Source organism: Protopterus annectens, chromosome 7.part0 (genome assembly GCF_019279795.1).
Source record: "Protopterus annectens isolate FY-2018-M chromosome 7.part0, PAN1.0, whole genome shotgun sequence".
Taxonomy (NCBI): Eukaryota; Metazoa; Chordata; order Ceratodontiformes; family Protopteridae; genus Protopterus; species Protopterus annectens.
The window spans coordinates 1685295036-1685317428 of NC_056739.1; the positions used below are offsets into that span (position 1 = coordinate 1685295036).

The 22393-nt window shown below is 40.7% G+C and overlaps 1 protein-coding gene across 5 annotated transcripts in view; it reads right to left on the bottom strand.

The window, feature by feature from the left end:
- Positions 1 to 9102: 9102 nt before the first annotated feature.
- LOC122807168 (sialidase-2-like) overlaps positions 9103 to 22393 on the bottom strand; it is a 307506-nt gene continuing 294215 nt past the window's right edge. For all 5 annotated transcript variants that reach the window (XM_044078203.1, XM_044078201.1, XM_044078202.1 and 2 more), the window contains one exon: positions 9103 to 11324. In XM_044078203.1, the coding sequence (XP_043934138.1) occupies positions 10386 to 11324 (939 nt within the window). In that variant the 3' untranslated portion in view covers positions 9103 to 10385. The remainder of the gene's footprint in view (positions 11325 to 22393) is intronic.

The following is a 22393-nucleotide window of genomic DNA, read 5'->3' on the forward strand; positions in this document are numbered from 1 at the left end:
TAGAATAGACTGCCCATACATGTCAAGCAGAGCACCTCATTGGCCCTCTTCAAAATGAACCTTGATGATTGGATGGGAGATAGGAAATTCACCCCGGGGATCATGTCAGTCGCCCTGCTAGACAGGGGCCCAGGGAAGTAAATATTGTGGGAAAAAATTTCCAGGGAATTGTTATGGCTAGGCTTGCATAGGCCTTAGGGCCAATAGCCTAGTACCAACCTATGAACCTATAAGCGCAAGAAGGAAGATACAAAAATTGAAAAGTAAGCATGAACTGGTAGGTAAACTAGGACAAGGATCCCTTCCAGCTATGATCCGAACCATAAGGCATTCTGCAATTACATGTAACATTAACAACTTTAAAGAGAGAAAATGAGCAAACAAAAGTCAGTTACTACAAGTTTAAGTGAAGGTGAAATTTGGGTTAACAAATAAGGAATATTTGTCCAAACCAGTTAAAGAGAAGGTCTGATATGGTATACAAGTATTCTAAACCAGTTTATGCTACATAGCCATTGATTTTCAAAAAGGTTATTCTTAAATAAACTATATAACAAAAAAAAAAATTGCTGTCCAGGACCCAGAAGGAGCAGGTGCCCATTTGGAAGCAATCTCTCCTTAGACCGAACAAGCAAATAAGAGCACTAGTAAAATCCTCTAAAGCCATCTTCGAGTCCAAATTGGCCACATCTGCTAGATACAATCATAAGGTCTTCTTCTCATATGTCTGCAGTGTCAAAGGAAGCACGCAGATCTGTTCAGAACTGGTGGTCAAGGACACCACATACACAAATGCTGTAGATATAGCCAATCTACTGGCTGACAGATTCAGTGAAAACTTCTCATCTCTGTTCCACCCATCAGTAAATCAGGACATCCCTATTAACTGGCCCCCACCCCTTATCTCTAGGGAACGGGACATCACTGCCCTCTCAAAGGCAAAAAATACAGCCTCCATGGAACCCGATAACATCCCAGGCTGCATCCTACATGAACCCAGGCATAAACTTTCAGCACCATTAGGCACAATATTTACCAAAGCCAAGCACTGTCATCCCTTTACACAAAGGTGGAGCGTCCACTGATCCAGGAAATTATAGTCCCCATCAGCCTAACTAGCCTGATCTGCCAGGCCATGGAACGGATTATCATAGGTTCATAGGTGTGTACTAGGCTAATGGCCCTGGAGCCTTTACAAGCCTAGCCCATAGAAGTGCCCTGGAATTGTGCCACCCAATGTTAGTTCCCAGTGCCTCTATCAAGTAGAGCCACTGGAGTGATCCCCGGGGTGAATTTTCTATTTCCCATCCACTCATTAAGATTTCTCTTGAAGAGGGCCAGTGAAGTGCTCTGCTTGACATGTATGGGAAGTTTATTCTAGAGCATGGGCAGTCTCTGGGTTATGAATCTGTCCCTCCAGCATGTTCTGTTGATTGTGGTAATAAGGTTAAGGTCTCTGGAGTGTGTGGTGTGGAAGGATTGGGATTTCTTTAGATGTAGCATTTCTAACAGAGCTAGGTCAGACATGGCTTTGTAAGTCAAGCAGAGATCGCCTCTTAGTAGATGATATGAGACAGAGAATAGCTTGAGTTTTATGAGTCTGCCAATGTAGGACGTGTGTTTAAAGCCTAGGATCCTCTTCGTGAGGTACTTTTGTGGCCTTTCCAACTGTTGCATGTGTCTAGTGAGGAACATGCCAAATGGAGCATTATACTCAATGACTGGCCTAATGAGGGAAGAGTATAGAGAGAGAGATGAAGACCTCTTTCTTCCTGGATGCAAAACCCTTGATAATGAGGTGTGCCACATAGAAGGACTTTCTGACCACAGTGACAATGTGGTCATCAAAGGAGAGGTTGCTCTCAGCCTGTGTCCCCAGATCACTTATAGCGCCTTCAGTGTTCAGTGGGCTCCCATCAATGTGGTAATTAGTGGGAACTGAGTTTTTCTCAAAGGGGATGACGACGCATTTTTTGGCATTAAGCTTAAGGCCATGGTTTCGACACCAGTCATTGGTCTCAGTGAGGCCTTTCTGTAGGATGTCTATATCACTTGGGGAGTCGATAATGGCTCCCAACTTGCAGTCATCTGCGAACTTGTTCAGCCAGAGTCCCTCCGTATTGGCCTGGACTTCTGAGAAGTAAATGCCAAACAGGAGGGGACCCAGGATCGATCCCTGTGGGACTCCACTCATGACTGGTCGACAGTCTGACTTGGAGTCCGCTACTTTCACACTGTGGGGTCTATCTGTGAGCCAATTTGCAACTCAACAACTAGTGATATAGGGGTTGATGCGTAGTTTGGTGAGTTTATAAATAATTCCTGAGTGGGGAATGGTATCATATCAAAGTAGGCTGTATGAATCGCCTTGCCCTCATCCACAGCTCTGGTGACTGAGTCAAAGAAGTCAACCAGGTTGAGCAGGCATGATCTATCTTTCACAAAACCAAATTGAGTGGGATCTAGAGTTTGGAGATTCCCTATATCCTTGTTAATTAGGTCCATGATGATGTGCTCCATAGCTTTATATATCAGACAAGTCAGGCTATTGGGGCGATAATTCCCAGGGTCTGTAGTTGATCCCCCTTTATGGAGAGGGATGACTGTAGCAGTGTGCCATTTGGTAGGGGACAAAGCCTGAGGTGAGGTTGTGATTGAACAGGAGAGACAGATGTGGTGCCAGTTCACTTTGTAGTTCATGCAGAACACATCCAGGGATATTGTCGGGTCCCAAGGAAGCTGTATTTTTGGACTTGGACAATGCAGCTTTAACCTGTGCTGCAGTAATGCTGGATGCTTGGCATTCCTCCGGTATTGTGATTGGTCCTTGGGGGGGGGGGGTAAAGTTGGCACTGAATCTGTCGGCCAATAAATTGGAAATATCTGTTGGCTCAGTATAGGAGGTACCATTGTGCAGTAACTCAGAGCAAATCTGGGTATTACCATGGAGATTCGTGATATAACTATAGAAGGATTTGTGGTTGTTTTCAGTGTCTGCCGCAATTCTGCCTTCATAGCTGGCTTTAGAGGTTTTGATGAGGGATCTCAACTTTTTGTTGAGGCTAATAAGGGAGTTTTTCCAGTCTTGGGACTTCACCTTTTTCTGCAACAGATTCTTCCTTCTATTGTAGAGTTTATTAATGGCAGGGAACTACCGGATTGTCTTCCTTTTTTTGGAGGAGAGCATCTTGGTTCTGTTGAGTATGGCTAGTTCCATGCATTTATGTACGTGTTCGTACAGTGCATTAGTGTATGATTCAGCAGTCATGCATTTATTTTCCATTGACATGGGTGCTGTGAATTTAGCCACCTCTGTTTTTAGGAGCCCAAATTCAGCTTTGGAGAAGTTTTTCATGGTGGTTACCTTTTCAGGGGGTGTGAGTGATGTGGGTGAGATGAGGATTTCCATGGTGATTAGTTTGTGGTCGGATCTAATCAGGGAGGAACTTGCTATTTGTGTAGAGCAACAGTTCCTCGTGTTAGTAATAACCAGGACAAGGATGTTGCTTCCTCTAGTGGGGGCAAGAATGAGCTGGTCCGAGGCATTGGAACTGATGAATTCCAGGAAGCCTTGGGCCAGTGTATTGGTGCATGAGCAGTTTTCCCAGTTGATGAAGGGGTAGTTGAAGTCACCTAGTATGAGAGTGTCGGGTTGGACCCTAATAGTTTCCAGGGTGCTTAGGGATGTGCAGCGAGAGACTTGGGACATGGTTGGGGACCCACAGCAGGCTATGACCTGAATTGCCGTCTTACCCAATGTTAGTTGTACCTGAAGTATCTCACATGCATTATGCTGGGCTACTAAGTTTGGAGGTGTACATATCCTTTATGAATATGGAGACACCACTGCCTTTGGCGGTTCGGTCCATGTTCTGGAGCCGAAAGGTGTGGAATGAGTTATAGCCTGGTAGCACAGGGGTGCTTTCTGCTGCTTTAAACCAGGTCTCTGTTACAGCACAAATGTCAATGTTCTCCATTTTGAGGAGTACTTTGAGCAAGTGCATCTTGAGATTTAGACTTCTAGCATTGAGCAACATGACCCTCAGATTGCATTTATTTATAGCTGTTACAGTGGTAATTTGGTCTTTGGAACATCACTTAAAAAAGCACTATAGGGGTGGCAAGAGCCTTACCCAGTATCTGGAAACCCAGGGGTGATAGATGCAGGCAATCTCTGGCAAAGTATCAAAGTCTGTCAATCATGTCATCCCAAGCAGACAGATACTGAATCCCCTTAGAATGACACCAGAAACTTAGTTAATTGCTGAAGTCAATCATTTTCTGCTTGTACTGCAGTATCATTCTGGGCGATGGTAGGATGCTGCTCAGGGCTAGGGTCATACCTGCCTGGGCCACATAATCTGAGACTTCATCCATGTCTCTTTTCATGTAGTCCAGGGAGGTGAGTCTCAGGTCATTCACATCCACATGGACAGTGACAGTGTCATACTTGTACTTGTGGAGTGACCTGAGTGCCTGTGTTATGTGTCTGATTCTGGCACCTGATAGCTGACTGTTACCTTCTCCTTATTCAACTTAGTGAGTGGGACAATAGTGTGCCTCACTATCGAGTCACCTATGATTAGTGTATTGGGCAAGCTGTTTTGCCTTAGGGGCTTAGGTTGAGGGGCAAACTGTGTAGGTGAGCTATGTGTCTTGTGGTTTGGGCTGTGTTGTGGTGGTTGAGTGAGTTTCTGCCTTACAGGTCTCTGCTGTTTGGGTAGATTTCTACTGAGAGCCTACACAAAGGTGGGTGCATGGTTTGTGTTTTTATGTGAGAGCTGTGATGGTGGGTGTTCTGGAGGGCTATGTGTTGCATGTGGTGTGGTGCAGGTGTTGACCTTCTCCTCTTGACCAGCTATTCCGGTCTTGGCTTGAGAGTGCATGGCTTTCAATTCGGATATATAAGTGCATCACTCACAAGTCTGAGTGCTGGGAGGTAAGAGGAGAGGGTTGTCTGTGTACATAGGCAGTTACTATACTACCTCAGAATGCCCATGTTCACCAGGTTAATAGGAAAAAGCACAGGGAACTGACCTTTAGACATGCCAGGAGGGATGGTCATTATTACTAAGTACTGGAGCTGTTTTTTTATATAGTCCTTTTACAGGAAAAATGCCACTCAAGGTGTCTGAGTCTGCACAGAGCACTGCCAAGCACTTGAGGGGAAACTTATGCGCAGACCCTGAAAATTTAAGGATGAAGTATTTAGGCAGATATTCTGAAGTTAGAAAAAATCAAGCAGTATTTACTGAAAAATAAAGAATTAGCTTGTCAAAAATGATAAGAGGGGAGTCGCATGAATGGCTACTGCCTGGCTGCTACCAATGCTGAGCTCAGCACAGCTTCACTCTGTTGGGATACAATACTCCTTTGCTTCTTCTCTCACCAGAAGAAGAGTGTTAGCACCAATCCCAAGAAAAGAAGCAGGCCACGGCCTGTTTGGTGATCCACAGTCTTGTCCCAGATGATGCAAGGGTCTGCAGGCTTGTAGCCTTTTTCTGGTAGATGCCTCAAATAGCAACCAGACCAATCAGGTACATTAAGTACAGACACTCACTCTCCAACCAGAAAGAGTCAGGAATCAATGCACTCTGCTCCTACTCTCACCAGGATCAGAATATAAGCACAGATTCCAAGCTGTCACCTATAAAGCAGTTATTAAGCTTTCTGGTGATCATCAGTCTCCAGGAAATAATGTAACTGCACTCCTTCTCTCACCAGAAGAAAACAGAAGCACTAATCCCAAGATGACTACTGAGAGGCAGAATGTGGGCTCTCCAATAACAGGTGGTTTTGCAATAGATGCTTAAAGGTAAGATGAAAAATAATGGTTTATCCTTAACACTGCAGTGTGCACTAGAGGAGTTAGACGTGAAAGTAGGTAACTTAAGTTTTACCTGTGTAAAAAGTTAAGATTTAGTGAAGAGTCACAATTTTTAAAACAGCAAGATAGATTGAAAGGGGTGGTCACTTTTGTATTCTGGTACTATGGAATACAGTAGGATGGCCAATAATTTTAAATAGTTGAAGGAGAGTGATTTCACAAAATGATAATTTTGTGCTTACTCACACCAGCCAGTAAAAGCAGAGAGGAAATTACATATATGGTCAAATTAACATAAGGGGCAGGCAACTAGAAAGACAGTGGTGCTTAAGAACACAACAGTAACCAGGTGAGAAAAATTTCTGTCTGACTCACAAAAGATAAAGCTGTGGTCTCTTTTCAAGTTTCAATATGCAGTTAAAAGCAGAATACAAGTAAAACACAGTGTAAAGAAAACAAATCACAGTATACAAAATAGAAAAAGGCAATAAAGTAATACAAAATACAACAAATAAAAACCAAACTAACCTTTTCCTTACAGCAAACTGTATCAGAGTTTGGGTGAGCCTTTCCAGTAAACACAGACAGTGGCAACCTCCAAACACTCAACCCCACACAGTATGGCTTTGTCAAGGGGAGGTCATGTTTGTTAAATCTGGTTGACTTCTTTGAGACAGCCACCAAAGCCATGGACAAGGGGAAGACAGTGCACACCGCCTACCTTGACCTAGCCAAAGCCTTCAACACTATTCCCCACTCAGGCATAGTAGATAAACTCTCTCAACTAGGCATCAATTCATATGTTACCAGATGGGTAGCAAACTGGCTCACTGATAGACTCCACCTAATCAAAATAGGGGAAGCCACCTCAAGCAGTAGACCCACAACGAGCGGCATACCCCAGGGATCGGTCTTGGGTACTCTGTTATTCGGGATATACTTCTCTGAGGTGCAGGCCAAAACCAGTGGGCTAAGTCTGACTAAGTTTGCAGATGACTGCAAGCTGGGCACAGTCATCAATTCCCCAAGTGATGTGGACATCCTCCAAGAGGGTCTCACCCAAACAAATCACTGGTGCCAGAAACATGGTCTCAAGCAGAATGCCAAAATATGCATCATCATCCACTTTGGGGAGGTGACATCCCACATATTATCAAACTAACATGTCCAAAGTACACAATCAGTAGTAAGGGATTTGGGCACCCAGGTTGATAGCAACCTGACTTTTGACAACCATGTTGCTTCCATTGCATGGAAAGCTTTCTACGTGGCTCACCTCATAAGTAAGGGTATCTCATCCACGGACAAGGAGGTCATAAGATCCCTGTATTCTTCCCTTATAAGGCCAATTACTGAGTACAACTCCCCCTTCGGCATGTACCTCACAAAGCACATGCAGCAGCTGGAGAGACCACAGAGGTTCCTCACCAGGGGAATCCAGGGCCTCAAACACCTACCCTACACAGATAGGCTAAAAGCCCTGTCCCTCTAGTTAGTTTCATACATACTCCTCAGAGGTGACCTCTGTCTGGCATACAAAGTAATCTCAGACCCCGCCTTGATGGGGCTGCTACATATCCGCAAGTCAAGCTCCACTCGAGCAACCCGTATGTGCGACCTCAACCAGGTTTGTGATATCAATAGGACTTGTTGGCAGGACAGATGTGTGTCCCAGAGACTCCCCCATTTGTGGGGCAGGCTCCCTCTCCATGTCAAGCAAAGTACCTCATTATCCCTTTTTAGTGCAACCTGGATAACTGGATGGGAAACAGAAAATGCACTCCACGGATTCCACCTGTGTTCCTGCTATACAGGGCCTCTGGATGCTGACTTGTCTAAACATGGGCTAAACTCTTTGCTAAGCTTATAAAGGCCTCAGGGCCAATAGCCAAGTAACCACGTATGATCCAAGGGAATGTTTTAAACAACATCTCTGAAACAATGGCAATCAAAGGTGCTGGTCAGGTAAGTTAACTGATTCTAAATATAGAGCAGCTATTCTCTTTCCTGATGTTTGTAGATAATGGATTCCAACTGGTAAAGACATATTTATGAAAGTTCTTTTCATTCAAGGATAAATATAAAGTTTGGCTTTAATAAAATTTAACAGTTATGTTGCAAGATGTTTTAAGGTGGCAGCTGCAACTTCTGATAACTGGTTGGCTAAACAGGAGGTAGCAATCAGTATGCAGTAGTTTAAAACTTAGACTGGACAAGCACAGTATTGACTATGCAAAATTCGGAAGCTGCTTTACCCTTTTTAAGGAAAGGATACAGTGTACACAGTTGCCAGAGGAAGCAAAGACTGATCAGTTAGTGTAAAGCCAATAATGAAAGAAAAACAAATGGGGCTACAGCATGAAGATCGGTGTGCTTAAAAATAAATAAGAAACAACACAGTGATGAGTAGGAACAGACAATAAATATACAGAATGGCAGGCAAGAAATGGTGACAAAGCAACAAAATGTCATAACTTTACATGATAACCTGAAGCTCTGAAAAGTCAGTGCAAAACCACACACACACACAAAATCATGGATGTCATTGCTCAAAATTAAAAACGGACAAGTTACAAGCAATTAATTATCTCTTTATGTGTCAACCAAGTTAGAAAAATATGAGTCATATTTTTATACTGTAATTCTCATCTTTATTTTAGCCGCAGGAGAAAATGCCTTGCGCTTTTTGTTTCAACCTCTGTTATAATATTGCAAACCAGTTATTTAGTACTGAGAGCTCCATTACCGTGCTCCAAAATAAGACAGAAGACAACCTTGTAGAACACCATTCTGACATACAAAAGGCATTTAACAAAGTTTGTTAAGCACCATTCAGCACTGCTATGCTCTAGCTGCATTCTACAAAATTTAAAATAATCACCACAGCACAGTGTCAAGAAGCTATAACAGCTTTAAAAGCTGGCATACAGTTCAAGCTGCCGCACTTTTGTGTAAGTGTGCACTGCGCTGTGGTGTGTGTGTGTGTGTGTGTGTGTGTGTGTGTGTGTGTGTGTAAGCATGAAATATAATACAACTTCTAAAAGTGTTAATGGGTTTTCAACTTTCAAAGCTCTAAATCAGTTAGTGCTCCTACACTTTTTTCCTCTCTTTAATTTAATGTACATGGAGGAGGTAAAGCACTATGTTCTGCACTGTTCCTTAAGCTAGCACATTCTGATATCTACAAAAAGATACTTTAGCATGTCATCATGCTGAGAAACACATTCACCAATCATACAACTCAACCAAAACGTATCTACTTTCTGTAGTTTGGGTTTGCATTTAAATAATAGTAACTTTTTATTTTTCTAAAACATTACAATGCATTTTTCACACATTGTTTTCTTTCTTCTTAATTCCTCAAATTGATGAAATACAATCTAAATTAATTTCAACAGATCTGCTGTGGAATAAAAACAGAAAAAAGGTATAAAACGGATCAAGTCCGTTGGCAGGATATTACTGTTTTAACATAGTATTATAAGATAAAGCAAAGCATTCTATAAATAAGGGAATAGTTTTTCATGCAACAATAAAAAAGTCCTAAACAATACTACAGAAAGTGTGCACTTTAATACAGGTATAAAAATGTTTAAATCGTGAAAAAATAGGGTCATTTGCAAAGATTTATATAATCGTGAAAAATGATTCTTAAAATGAAACCAGCATAAAACACAGCATAAAAACTGTGATATAGAAAGACTTGACATAGACACAATAACATGCAAGACTGTGTAAACAAATATGTACAGTAAAAGATAAGCATCAACTCCGGCACTGCATACGCAACAGCTTTGATGCACATGACCATTCAGACTTATCGGATTGTAGGCATATAGTTCAATATTCACATAGTTCCATGTTTGATATACCACCACATTTATTTGGTTTAACTAATTTTAAATTTAAAAAAGTATGATCAGAATTGATTTCATTGATATGTTTCAATAATAAATTTTAGCCATCTTAAACATAATCTTAGGCATACAATCACAGATTTTTTTTTCAAATTTCTTTTCATTTTGCCAGTAAAAAAGGAGTTACAGACAAAGCATATAACTAAATACACTAGATCAGTATTATCACATTGTACCTAAAATGAAAATTTAAAATTCAACCAGTGGTAGGATAAAATTAAAGTAGTAGTAGTTGTCCAGATGTCTACAATACACACACTTATAACAAGGGACATTTCTTATCATATTACTGTCATAAATCAATGACTTGATATGAACTGTGGCATAAATGTTGCTTCTCTTTATTTTACTCTTGCATTTGTTATTGCTGTCAATTTGATTTCTTTACCATGATCTGTACTTTACTTTTTTGGCTAGTGTATGTAAACTAGAGGCAACTAATCACAGAAGGAATAGAAGGCGTTATGGTGAAAAAGTGAAATAAGAAATAACATAGCTTGAAATTAATGAAACTCTTAATTGCAGTAACATATTTTTAAAGGTTTTCCGCAAGTGTGAGCTACTCTTTTAAGAAATTCATTCTTCTTAACAGGTTTCATTATCTTCAATTAAAACTCACTACTTTAATTGTTGTGACCATATCACTTAATGTCAGGGTACAGGTGTCGGAGTGTAAATGTAGTAAATGCTATTTCATTATATGGAGAGTCAGTCCCACACTCAAAAAGGCAAGCAAATTCAGGGGAGTTGTCTGGACCAAGTCCCATAAACTGGAGGTCAGAATATGCAGCTGGGCCCTTATATATTATAACAGGTTCTGCCCACATGTCAGAGTTTGCTGGACTAGTATTAAGATAGATACCCAAATCTTTACGATGTCCTGCATTATGAGGGTGGCTAAAGAGCAACCATGTCTCAGGGTGGCTTGATGCAGTAGGGCTGGGGAAACCAATAATGCTTCCTTGGCATCCAAAGGGAGGTTCAGTGAGCTTTTCTACCCTTTTCCCTTCTCTAAAATCTTGCCCACAGTTATGACTGACAGCCTGGACACGCATACCCTGATTTGTCCTTGCATTACAGTATAAGAAGCTCTTTCCTCTACTCTCAATGCATTCCATCTGACATTCTACAACATTTTCCTCCTGAATATACCCCCCTATACTCCAGCTGTGACCATGATCCTGACTTATGAAGCAGAAGGCCTGTGGTTTGGGACACTCATTTGCACCTCTGATAATATAAGCATAAGCAGGAATAATGAGGGTCTGAAATTCATCTTGAAGCTGAAGTCCATGACCTGGCCCAACTGCAAATGTTGCCCACTCTTTGTGAGTCTTTCCAATAACAGTCTCTGTCAGGTCAATGACACCACCCCAGGTCCTCCCTTCATCTTTACTTGTGATATAACAGAGGTGCACAAGATTCTTCTTATTTTTGATTTGATACATTTCTGAGATGTGTCCTTCAACAGCTATAAAGAAAAGGAAAAGGGTCTTTGTCTCTTCATCGAACACAGGACATGGATTCATTGACCTGTAACCTTGCAGCTGAGCAGTGTGAAGAGTTTCTGTTTGGCCCCACTGAAAGAAAAACATAGATAAATGTTTAGGTTTAATTGTATATATGGATGCATAAATATTACAAAGCACTTCAAAATTATTTACTTGTACTACATTATATAAATGTAAAAGCTGCAAAGAAACTGGATGACAACTGTCAAATGTGCAAATTGCCTTTTCTTATAAAGTATGAATATTTATTAGTAACAGCTCTTGCCGACTGCTTTTCGACCATTAGTAGAAACTGATTACTTGTTACAGTTCTGTAGAAATTATTGACGATAAAGTACCATGACAGAAAGTTTCAGGTTGTTCACTGTTCTATATATACACTGCTCTCTGCTATTGTTTATGCAGTTGTCTATTTCAGTTCTAAACTGATAGGAATTATTTTGAGATGGTATAATGCATAAATGTCATGTAACCTTGTCTGTATTTGTTCAATGTGCAATTCTGTTCAGTTCATAGCTGGAAAAGGTTCATAGACTAGTCCACCTATTCTGTTAATGAAGAAACAAATGAATACACAAAGAAGCAAAAAATGTAAGTGATGCACTGTTCATAACTTTCTGAACTGAAACTTATTCCTGCTACATGACAGACGCTAGCTTGGTTCAAAAGTATTGATATTTATCAATGCCCTGGACCTGCCTACATGAAACGCTCATTTGTAAGCTCACTGGGACTAAATACAACTGCAGCATTACCTTACAGTAAAAGTAAACCTTAACTAAGATACTGTGGAGCAAATTATGAAGAGCAGAGAAAATATTCAGTCTATAGGCTTGGATCTAAATCTTTTTCACAATATGTACACAAAGCCATCTACTGTCACACACGGCTTCTGACACACAAAAACAAGCCCCACAGCCACTTTAGTTATTTTCTGTTAAGATCTAAAACACAATATCTACACTGCAAATATTACATAGAACCGAGCAATAAATTTATCTGGAAAAAAAATTCTATACAGGAGTAAGGAATCCCATTTTTCTTGTTTAAAGGATAGGGGAGGAGAAGCAACACAAATTATTTCAAGATACTTCAAAGACTTTCATTATTTTCGCAAAACTACTACTTTGTATCAAAACCCGCGGTGGTGGTGCTGCGGTAGCGTTGTCGCCTCACAGTAAGACGCTGTCCGGTTTGATTCTCAGCTAGAGCGTCTTCAGCGTGGAGAAATGCTTGAATGGGCGTGCCTTCGTTGAAGATTGTGCATCAGGGCTGGTAACTCGGCACGTAAAAATCAACTACCAATCATTAGCGGACCGGAGTTCCGCTGTGGCGACCCCTAGCCAGAAAAAAACGAAAGACACAAACAAACAAACTACTTTGTATCAAAGACAGCTCTTGCAGCACTTACGAGCATTCTGGAAGTATCTGAAGTATACATACACTAATAGAAAAGAAAGCAAACCATAGTAAAATTTTCCATTGTCACGTTCATGCAGTATACATAAATGTTTTTTTTACAGTTTTCATTCACTCCAACATTACAACAAATTCCTCAATTTCTGCCTTCCCTGAAACTTTACTGTTTCTCCTGAACATTATTCTGAATGAATTCTTCCCTCAAATTCCATTTGTTTCTATGTAAATTACTCTATCCCTTTTGTAAGGATCATCCCACCTCCAGTTCTTTTCTCTATCTTAAAATAGTCAGTACTTCAACTACAGTTGGTACAGATGTTAATTTCCATTGTATAGTAATTGCATTTTGGCAGCCAATTGCATTAAACTTAATAAGGCCTTACTATAAGTAATTCAGACTGTGTATCCCAGCTCAACAGAATTACTTCCTTAGTTATAACCATTTGCCCACCCCAACATTTCTGACAACGTGCTACATATGGAATTTTTTAAATTTGAAAGTTTGTTACATCCCCATTTCTCTTTCTCATCAAACCTGCAGCATTTGCTATCTACCAGAGGGAAAATCTACTAAGTCTGCTTGGGGTATAAAAATACCTATGCAAACATATCCATACAAAAATCCTAAACCTTTTGGACTTTGTTGCATAAATGGTAGTCATACATATATCTTTATATTTTTAATTGCCTTTCCATTCTCTTTTACCAATCTTTTCTAACCTCCTCTGATTGATTCTTATAATTATCATGTAATATTTTACATGCCCTATGAATTATCTCTTAACTGCAGCTTCTGTTCTAGACTCAACTATAAACTCCACTAGAGATGGCATTTCACTTGGCACTTCCCTACCCTTTTTCACTTTGTCTATACTCTGTTATCAATTACTGCTAGGGAAGATTGCCTCTAACCTGCAGTCCAGACTTCTACTTAGCCTCAACTCACTTTATTACCTTTATGTCCCAAATTACTTGCTATCAATACCTTGCAAATAGATAAATAACTCCCAAACGCTAAAGGTGGTCTGTCACAAAAACAGTCAATATTGGCAGAAAAAAGACAGAAAATCCACCCAAGGATGGCCAATCAACAAAATCCACAAGTGTTCCAATTAAAATGTAGTCCTTTAATACAAATAAAACTTCGACTTGAAAATAAAATGAATTGTTATTATTTTTAAGGATCTGCATCCAAACTCCTACCCACTCCTTATTGCTCAAACTCAGCCCCTTATCATCATTATCACTTTCCTCTGTGATTTATACCTTTCTGCTTGAGTTACATATATGAACCTTAACTGCATAGCTCTAAAACATCCCTGCAAATCAGGTGATCCTAAACAATCTTGTTCTATGGGGAGAATAAACGTATCATTCTAAACTCTTATCCTCTTTTCCTCCCAAATAAATGTATTCAAGTATTTTATTATCAATCACAACTTATACCCTGGTTGATAAAAATATGCCCGACCTGTATATAAAACTCATCATCATCATCTTTCGGCTTTTCCCGTTAGGGGTCGCCACAGCGGATCATCTCTTTCCATTTCTTCCTATCCTCTGCATCTTGCTCTGTCACACCAACCGCCTGCATGTCCTCTCTCACCACGTCCATAAACCTTATCTTAGGCCTTCCTCTTTTCCTCTTACCTGGCAGCTCCATCCTTAGCATCTTTTTCCCAATATACCCATCATCCCTCTTCAGCACATGTCCAAACCAACACAATCTCATCTCTCTTGCTTTGTCTCCAAACTGTCCAACATGAGCTGACCCTCTAATATACTGATTCCTAATCCTATTCATCCTGGTCACACCGAGTGCAAATCTTAACATCTTTAACTCTGCCATATCCAGCTATGACTCCTGCCTTTTTGTCAATGCCACTGTCTCCAACCCATATAACATAGCTGGTCTCACTACCCTCTTGTAGACCTTCCCTTTCACTCTTACTGGTACCCGTCTGTCACAAATCACTCCTGACACTCTTCTCCACCCATTCCACCCTGCCTGTACTCTCTTCTTCACCTCTCTTCCACATTCACCATTACTCTGAACTGTAGATCCCAAGTACTTAAACTCATCCACCTTTACCAACTCTACTCCCTGCATCCTCACCATTCCTCTACCCTCCCTCTCATTTACACACTTAGCCCTGCTGACCTTCATTCCTCTGCTCTCTAGAGCATATCTCCACCTCTCCAGAGTCTCCTCAACCTGATTCCTACTCTCACTACAGATCACAATGTCATCTGCAAACATCATAGTCCACGGGGCCTCCTGTCTGATCTCATCTGTCAACCTGTCCATCACCACTGCAAATAAGAAAGGACTCAGAGCTGATCCTTGATGTAATCCCACCTCCACCTTAAACGGATCTGTCACTCCCACTGCAGTCCTCACCACTGTCACACTACCCTCGTACATATCCTGTACCACTCTTACATACTTCTCTGTCACTCCCAACTTCCTCATACAATACCACAACTCTTCTCTAGGCACCCTGTCATATGCTTTCTCCAAGTCTACAAAGACACAATGCAACTCCTTCTGACCTTCTCTGTATTTCTCCAATAACACTCTCAGAGCAAACATTGCATGTGTAGTGCTCTTTCCTGGCATGAAACCATACTGCTGATCACTAATCATCACCTCCCTTCTTAACCTAGCTTCTACTACTCTTTCCCATAACTTCAGGCTGTGACTGATCAATTTTATCTCTCTGTAGTTACTGCAGCTCTGCACATCACCCTTATTCTTAAAGATAGGTACCAAAACACTTTTTCTCCACTCCTCAGGCATCCTCTGACTTTCCAAAATTTCATTAAAGAATCTAGTTAAAAATTCCACTGCCATTTCTCCTAAGCACCTCCATGCTTCCATTGGTATGTCATCTGGGCCAACAGCCTTTCCATTCTTCATCCTCTTCATAACTGTCCTTACTTCCTTCTTGCTAATCTGTTTCACTTCCTGATTCACTATCCTCACATCATCCAACCTTCTCTCTCTCTCATTCTCTTCATTCATCAGCCTCTCAAAATACTCTTTCCATCTACTCAACACACTCTCCTCTCTTGTGAGTACCTTTCCCTCACTATCCTTTATCACCCTTACTTGCTGCACATCTTTCCCAGCTCTGTCCCTCTGTCTAGCCAATCGGTACAGGTCCTTTTCTCCCTCTCTAGTGTCCAATCTCTCATACAACTCTCCATACGTCTTATCCTTAGCTTTCACCACCTCTCTCTTTGCCATGCGCCTCATCTCCTTATACTCATGTCTACTTTCTTCATCTCTTTGACAATCCCACTTCTTCGCCAGCCTCTTCCTCTGTATACTCTCCTGTACTTCCTCATTCCATCACCAGGTCTCCTTGTCCTCCTTCCTCTGTCCAGATGTCACATCAAGCACCTTTCTAGCAGTCTCCCTTACTAGTTCTGCCATTAAAACTAAAGGGACTAGAACATTTTCACTGCTAATAACTTACTACCCATATCCAAAATCAAAAGCTTCTAGCTTCTCAATTTTATATTATCTTTTGTTTAGTCTCTCCCCACATATCACCAGCTACCATAACATAATCTGTTTTAATACACACGCCTAAATACTTCATCTTAACATGCCCCCATAAATATGTATATTGCTGAACCAATTCATGCATGGGTACATAGTTTACCTCTAGAGTTTTTTTTAACTTGATTTATTTTATTATTACCATAATGCCTGCAATGGTCTCAAATTGTTCCACAATACCAAAATCTCCTTATCTAGATTTATCAAATACAAAAAATAGCATCATCAGCCAATAAAGTTAACTTTTCCTAAATACAGTACTAAATGTATCCACAAATTTGCAACTCCCTCATTTTATATTATTATTATTAGTAGTAATAATAGCAGTAGTAATGGTTCTATAACACAAACAACAATGGGGACGTAAGACATTCCTCTATTTATTCTCAGTTTGCAAGAGAGAAACACACTTTCCTTAATTCTTGCTCCAAACCTTCATACACCCCCCTTTAGTAACCTTATTATTCTATCAGGGAACACAATTGATACCACTGCCCCACTTATAAATCCCAGCTGACTCTATCAAGTGCTTTCTTTGCATCAAGACCCACCAGGAATAGCAGTGTTTTCTTTCCCTAACAGAAAAAAGCTAGTAGCTTTGCAAAAGCAAGACAGTCTTCTCATGACCAAATGCTTGCATTTATTTTGCTTCTTGGTCTTCAGCTAAGAAACAGATGCTAATGGAACAATAAACAGTCAATAAGGAACAATAAACAGTCAATAACTTTGCAAATGCTAGACATAATTATAATTTTCATGTTTTTCAAATTTATCTAATTTTCCTATCATATTTGCTTAAAAAATAATCTCTTTGCCAGTAGCTTAAGTTATGAATATTAGTCTAGACTTCCGTAATACACAAATATTATCAATACACGTTTACATCCCCCAGCAGCCCAAGATCACAGGATTATTTTATTTCCAGACTTTATCTTATTACAGTGAAAAGCCTGAATACACTACAGTTGAGAAAAGGTACTTTTTTATTTTACTATCACAAGCATAAACAGCAGCCAAAGATAAAATTCATCCACCTCACATTTAAATACCTTTCTGTACTTTACAGAATTGCTTTACAACACAACATGTAATTTATATTAGCAAATATATTATGCAAACAAGAACATTTTAACTTGTAGTTAAGTCCTCTTAATTGTCCTTCTAAATATTAATGAAAAAGTGGAAATTATGCTTTACAGCCCTCCCACCAGTTTAATACAATCAACAAACTTCTAGTCCTTTTCAGATACTTCTTGCAGGATCATAGTATTCCTGTCTACATTGTATCTAACAGGACTGATATTTGACAGTTTTCAAATGCATTCACTAATTTGTCATTAGTGCTGGTCTTGCTTCTCATCATCTTGACATCCCACCATTAGTCTCTCATTCAAGTCCAAGTTACAACTAATTCTTCAAGTCAGTTCCTTGGCTTTTCTCTGTCTTGCAAACACTTTCCTTTTGAACACTGGAAAATGTTTCGCTGACAACTTCTCCCAATATGCTGGTATTGTCAGAAGAATAACAAGCAGAGATCTCTTCAGCTTGCTTGCTTGCACATACTATGTTTCCTATTTAACTTGTTCATCAACACAATCATCATCAATCCCATTTTTCCCCATTTTTTACATGGGGTAAGGCTGTCACATCAATGATCACCATTTCTCTGCAACTGGAGCTATGTAGACTTCAATGCTGATGACCTCATTTCTTTATCTGTTTCAGAGTGTATCTTACCTGTCTCGGACTCTTCATCTCCATCACCTTTACCTTCCTCAGCTGCTCTGCCTTCACTGCCAAGGGTTCAGTATCATACAATAATACTGGTCATACCACTTTTTTGTACACTTACTTTTCAGCTTCTTTGCCATTCTTCTGCTATTCACTACCTTGACACTCTGTACCAGATGGCTGTACCCCTATGATTCTAGTTTTGACCTTCTCATTCAGACTTCCCTTATCATCAACCACCCCTTCCAGATACTTGAAGCTGTTAACATGTTTCACTATTTCTCATTCTATCTCAATTTTCAGTTTCTTCTGATTCTCCCTTTACACCCATTACTTCTATCGTATTTGTACTTTGTTTCATCCTTACATTCCATTCCCCTATCAATTACTAAACCTCTTGTTCAGATTCGGCCTGTAATGCCACATCATCTGCATATAGCAGCATTGTTGATCTGTCTCATCTAGCATGTTTGCTAATGTAATCCATCACCAGTATGAGCAGCAATGGACTCAGAGTTGAACACTTATGCACACACGCCCACTGGGATCACAGCCCCCATGAGTCTGAACATTAATTGTATTTGTGTCATTGGGTCCTAAATACATAGCCGGCACTAACTCTGCCAATGTTTCTGGGACTACAAACCATTGCAGGACTCCTCAAGTCAGCTTTCTTGGAACTTTGTCATATGCTTTCTTCAAGTCTAGGAATGCCTAGTGGTGCTGTTTCCTCATCTCTAGCTTCTTCTGAACTGTCTCAATGCATACATTGGGTTGGTTGTGCTGCATCCCGATCTGAATCCAAACTGCCCATCTTACTTTCTACTACTCTTGATATTTGTTAATCAATCACCCTCTTAGAACTTTCATGCTGTCTGACAGGAGTTTGATACCTCCATAGTGCCCATAGTTCTGAATGTCCCATTTATTTATGTACACTGGCATTAGAATGCTTATTCTTCAGTCATATGAGATATTATTTTCACTCCATACTGTTGAGGACCTTCTGGAGCTATTTCTTCTCTAACCTCACCAAACACCCTGGTCATATCTGCTGTGATCTCATCTCAGCCTGCTGCCCTCCCTGACTTCATTTTCCTTAGTGTTGTTCTTACTTATTTTGTGGCGAGCTCCTCCTCTTCTTTCATTGTAGTCAATGTCTGGGGCAGTACAGTTTCTGTGGAATTTTCATCATTCAGAATCTGCTGGACGTATATTCCTCCCATCTGCTTTTCATGTCCTGTGGACTGGTGAGCAGGTTGTTGCTGGCATCCCTTATGAAGGGTGTCTGATGACTACCATTCTTATATTTGTCTTTGCCTTGCAACCTTATAGTTTCTTTGTGCCATCCACTAAGTCACTTTCCAGAAGCTGGTAGACTGCATCTGATGCCTTGTTGTTTGCTTTTGCAACTGCTCTCTTAGCCTCTTTGATAACCAAACAGTATTCCTTTTAAGTCTGATCCAACTTTTCTCTCATTTTTTTTCCTGCACTCCTCCTTTCTTTTGATGACTTCCTTGATTTCTGCATTCCACCACCAGCTTTCCTTATGTACCTTATTTCCAATGAGGCTCTGATGCATATCTGTTCTATAGTCCTCACAGATTCAACTCTACCTATTTCTTCTTCTTCCTGAGGTTCTACAGCCTTACGTATTTCCTTTAACTACTGTGTTTTCTCTAGTTAACTTCCAGGTCTTCACCTTAGTCTCTCCTGACTTTTAAGCTTTCTCTGACTACTCCTTGCAGCGAACTGTGGCAACCAGTGGTTTATGCTGTGGGCTGACTATAACTAAGGATGACTTTGCAACTGTTGATTCTACCCTAATAGCCTTTCCTTACTAGGAGGAAGTCTACCTGAGTTGTATGATCTTATGACTGTCTCTCTTGCTGAGCCATGTGTTGGCCACCATCAAGCCATTTGCCAGACAGAAGTGTAGAATGGACTCTCCTTATTTATTCCTGTTGCCTCACCCACATGGAACCAGACAGTCTTCATATCCTGCTCTGTTGTCCCGATATGTGCATTCAGGTCCCCATTATCTACTTCAACTTACGTTGTCCTGCTTTATCTAGTATATCCTGCAACAATTGTCAGAATGCACTCTATTCCTCACTATCACAAGCCTACTGGAGTCTGATTGCCATGAGTCTGTCACTGACATTCCTGATTGTCCTCTGAAGCATCTCCCTCACCACAGTTCCTATACCATTTCTAATCTGTCCTCTCCGAGGTATCAGACTCTGGATCTCAAGCCAAGTGGCTTTACTGCACTGCCCTTCCATTTTGTTTCCTGGATACAGAGAATGTCCAGCTTCCTCCTTACCACCATGTCATCCACTTCTGGGCTGTGTCCTGTCAATTAACCTATACTGAAGGCAGCAATTCTCAGCTTTGATTAGACGAACTGCTTTTACATCCAGCTTTCACTCAGAGCTAACCCAGGCAACCCTAAATGGGTAACTGGACACCAGCCAGCCAATAGCTTACTGACACAAGACTTCCAGGCTTTATGACAGCACACTGGCAAGCAGGGTCAAATAGCTCACTCTCATCATTAGCAAGGGTCCCTGGTGTAGACCAGAGTAGGACATGTCCTCAACATACTTATCACCAGCAAATACCCATGTCCATTATATCAATGCAATCAAATCAAATACAGACAATTTTTAAAAGTGTTGCGTGGCTAGCCCTGATGCAACACACACTCTGCGATCCACGTTCTCCTATTTAGAGAATACTATTCAACACAGCAGATGCTCAAAATGATTGGCCTTTACAACTCTCCCCAACAGGCACCTTCTAGAGTGTGTGTGCTGCCATGCCCACAACTCCATTCTTGGGTGAATTTGTGGTGAAAACACCAATCACGTTTTTGGGAGGTGAGAGGAACCCCACAGAGGATAAGTGGCCAGAGGTCAGAAGTGAACCTTCTCCCTTGTGCATGGTAGGTAAAGTCCTTAACCATTATGCTTTAGCCTATTCTGCACCCAAAAATGCCTCTGATCCTCCAGGAAAAAAATATCGGAAGACAGCTGTATACAGCAACTTGAAACTCACACCTGCCTGTCATCATCCTCTAAATGTAGGGATAAATGTGCTGCTTTTCTGTACGGTTTAGAGTGAAATATCACTTCCTAACCAAAAGTCAAAACCAATAGCAACATAAAAGTAATTGGTGAAAATATGCTTTAGGTATTACAAGTCATGCTTAAGAACAGCTCTAAACTATATTGCTTAATTCTTTGCGTTGTTTTCATCTTAGGTTTTGATATTATAAACACTGCTGGTTACAGCAAAATTTTTTTTCTACATGAGTGAACGTGTCTGATTTTAGTTAGATTTAGTTTGTTGCACTGAGAATGGACTAGCTGCAGCAGGGGGCTTTTATCCTAAGTTTGGCTACCCTGTGTAGTAGGATGTGATTCAATGAATTTCACATTTACCAGCTACTGATCTTTGTTAGCTGTCTCCTTACAACATTTTAATTGCACTTTTAAAGTTTTCATCTTCCTGGGCTAGGAATAGTCACAGATTTTTTAATCAAAGGGCAGAAAAATTAGCTTCCATTTAACATCTATTAATACAGTTCACATCCTATAGGATCATAGGTAGGTACTAAGCTATCTGCACGAAGGCATTTATAAGCCTAGCCAGAATGTGTTGGCTTTCGCCACCCCCTTAGATTAGTTCCCTGTGCCTCTGTCCAACAGAGCCACTGAAGTGATCCCTGGGGTAAACTTTCTGTTTCCCATCCACTCGTCAAGGTTTCTCGAAGAGTGTTAGCAAGGAGCTCTGCCTAATGTAGATTGGAATCTTCTTACAAAGCATGGGAAGTCTCTGGGACATGAATCTATCCCTCCAGCATGTTCTATTTATTGTTGTGGTGAGGTTTAGATTCCTACAGTGTGTGGCTAGAGGGGATAAGCTTTTCTTTAGGTGGAGCATGTCCATCAGTTCTGGGTTGGACATGGCCTTGTATGTCAGGCAGAGATCACCTCTGAGTAGGCGGTATGCAACCGAGTACAGCTGGAGTTTCTTCAGTCGAGCTGCATAGGGCATCTGTTTGAGACCAGTGATCCTCTTGGTGAGGTACGTCTGTGGTCTTTCCAGCTGCTGCAGGTGTCTTGTAAGATACATCCCAAATGGGGCATTGTACTCCATGATGGGTCTGATGAGCGATGAGTAGAGGGGCACAATGACCTCTTTTGATCTGGATGTGAGCCCTTTTGTGATAAGGTGGGCCACGTAGAATGATTTTCTAACCACTTTGGCAATATGATTATAAAAGGAGAGATTACTATCTACTTGGTTCCCCAGATCCCTTATTACGTCTTCCGTATTTAGGGGACTACCACCTATGTGGTAGTTTGTGGGTACTTTGTTTTTTCCAAAGGGGATGACTATGCACTTTCTGGCA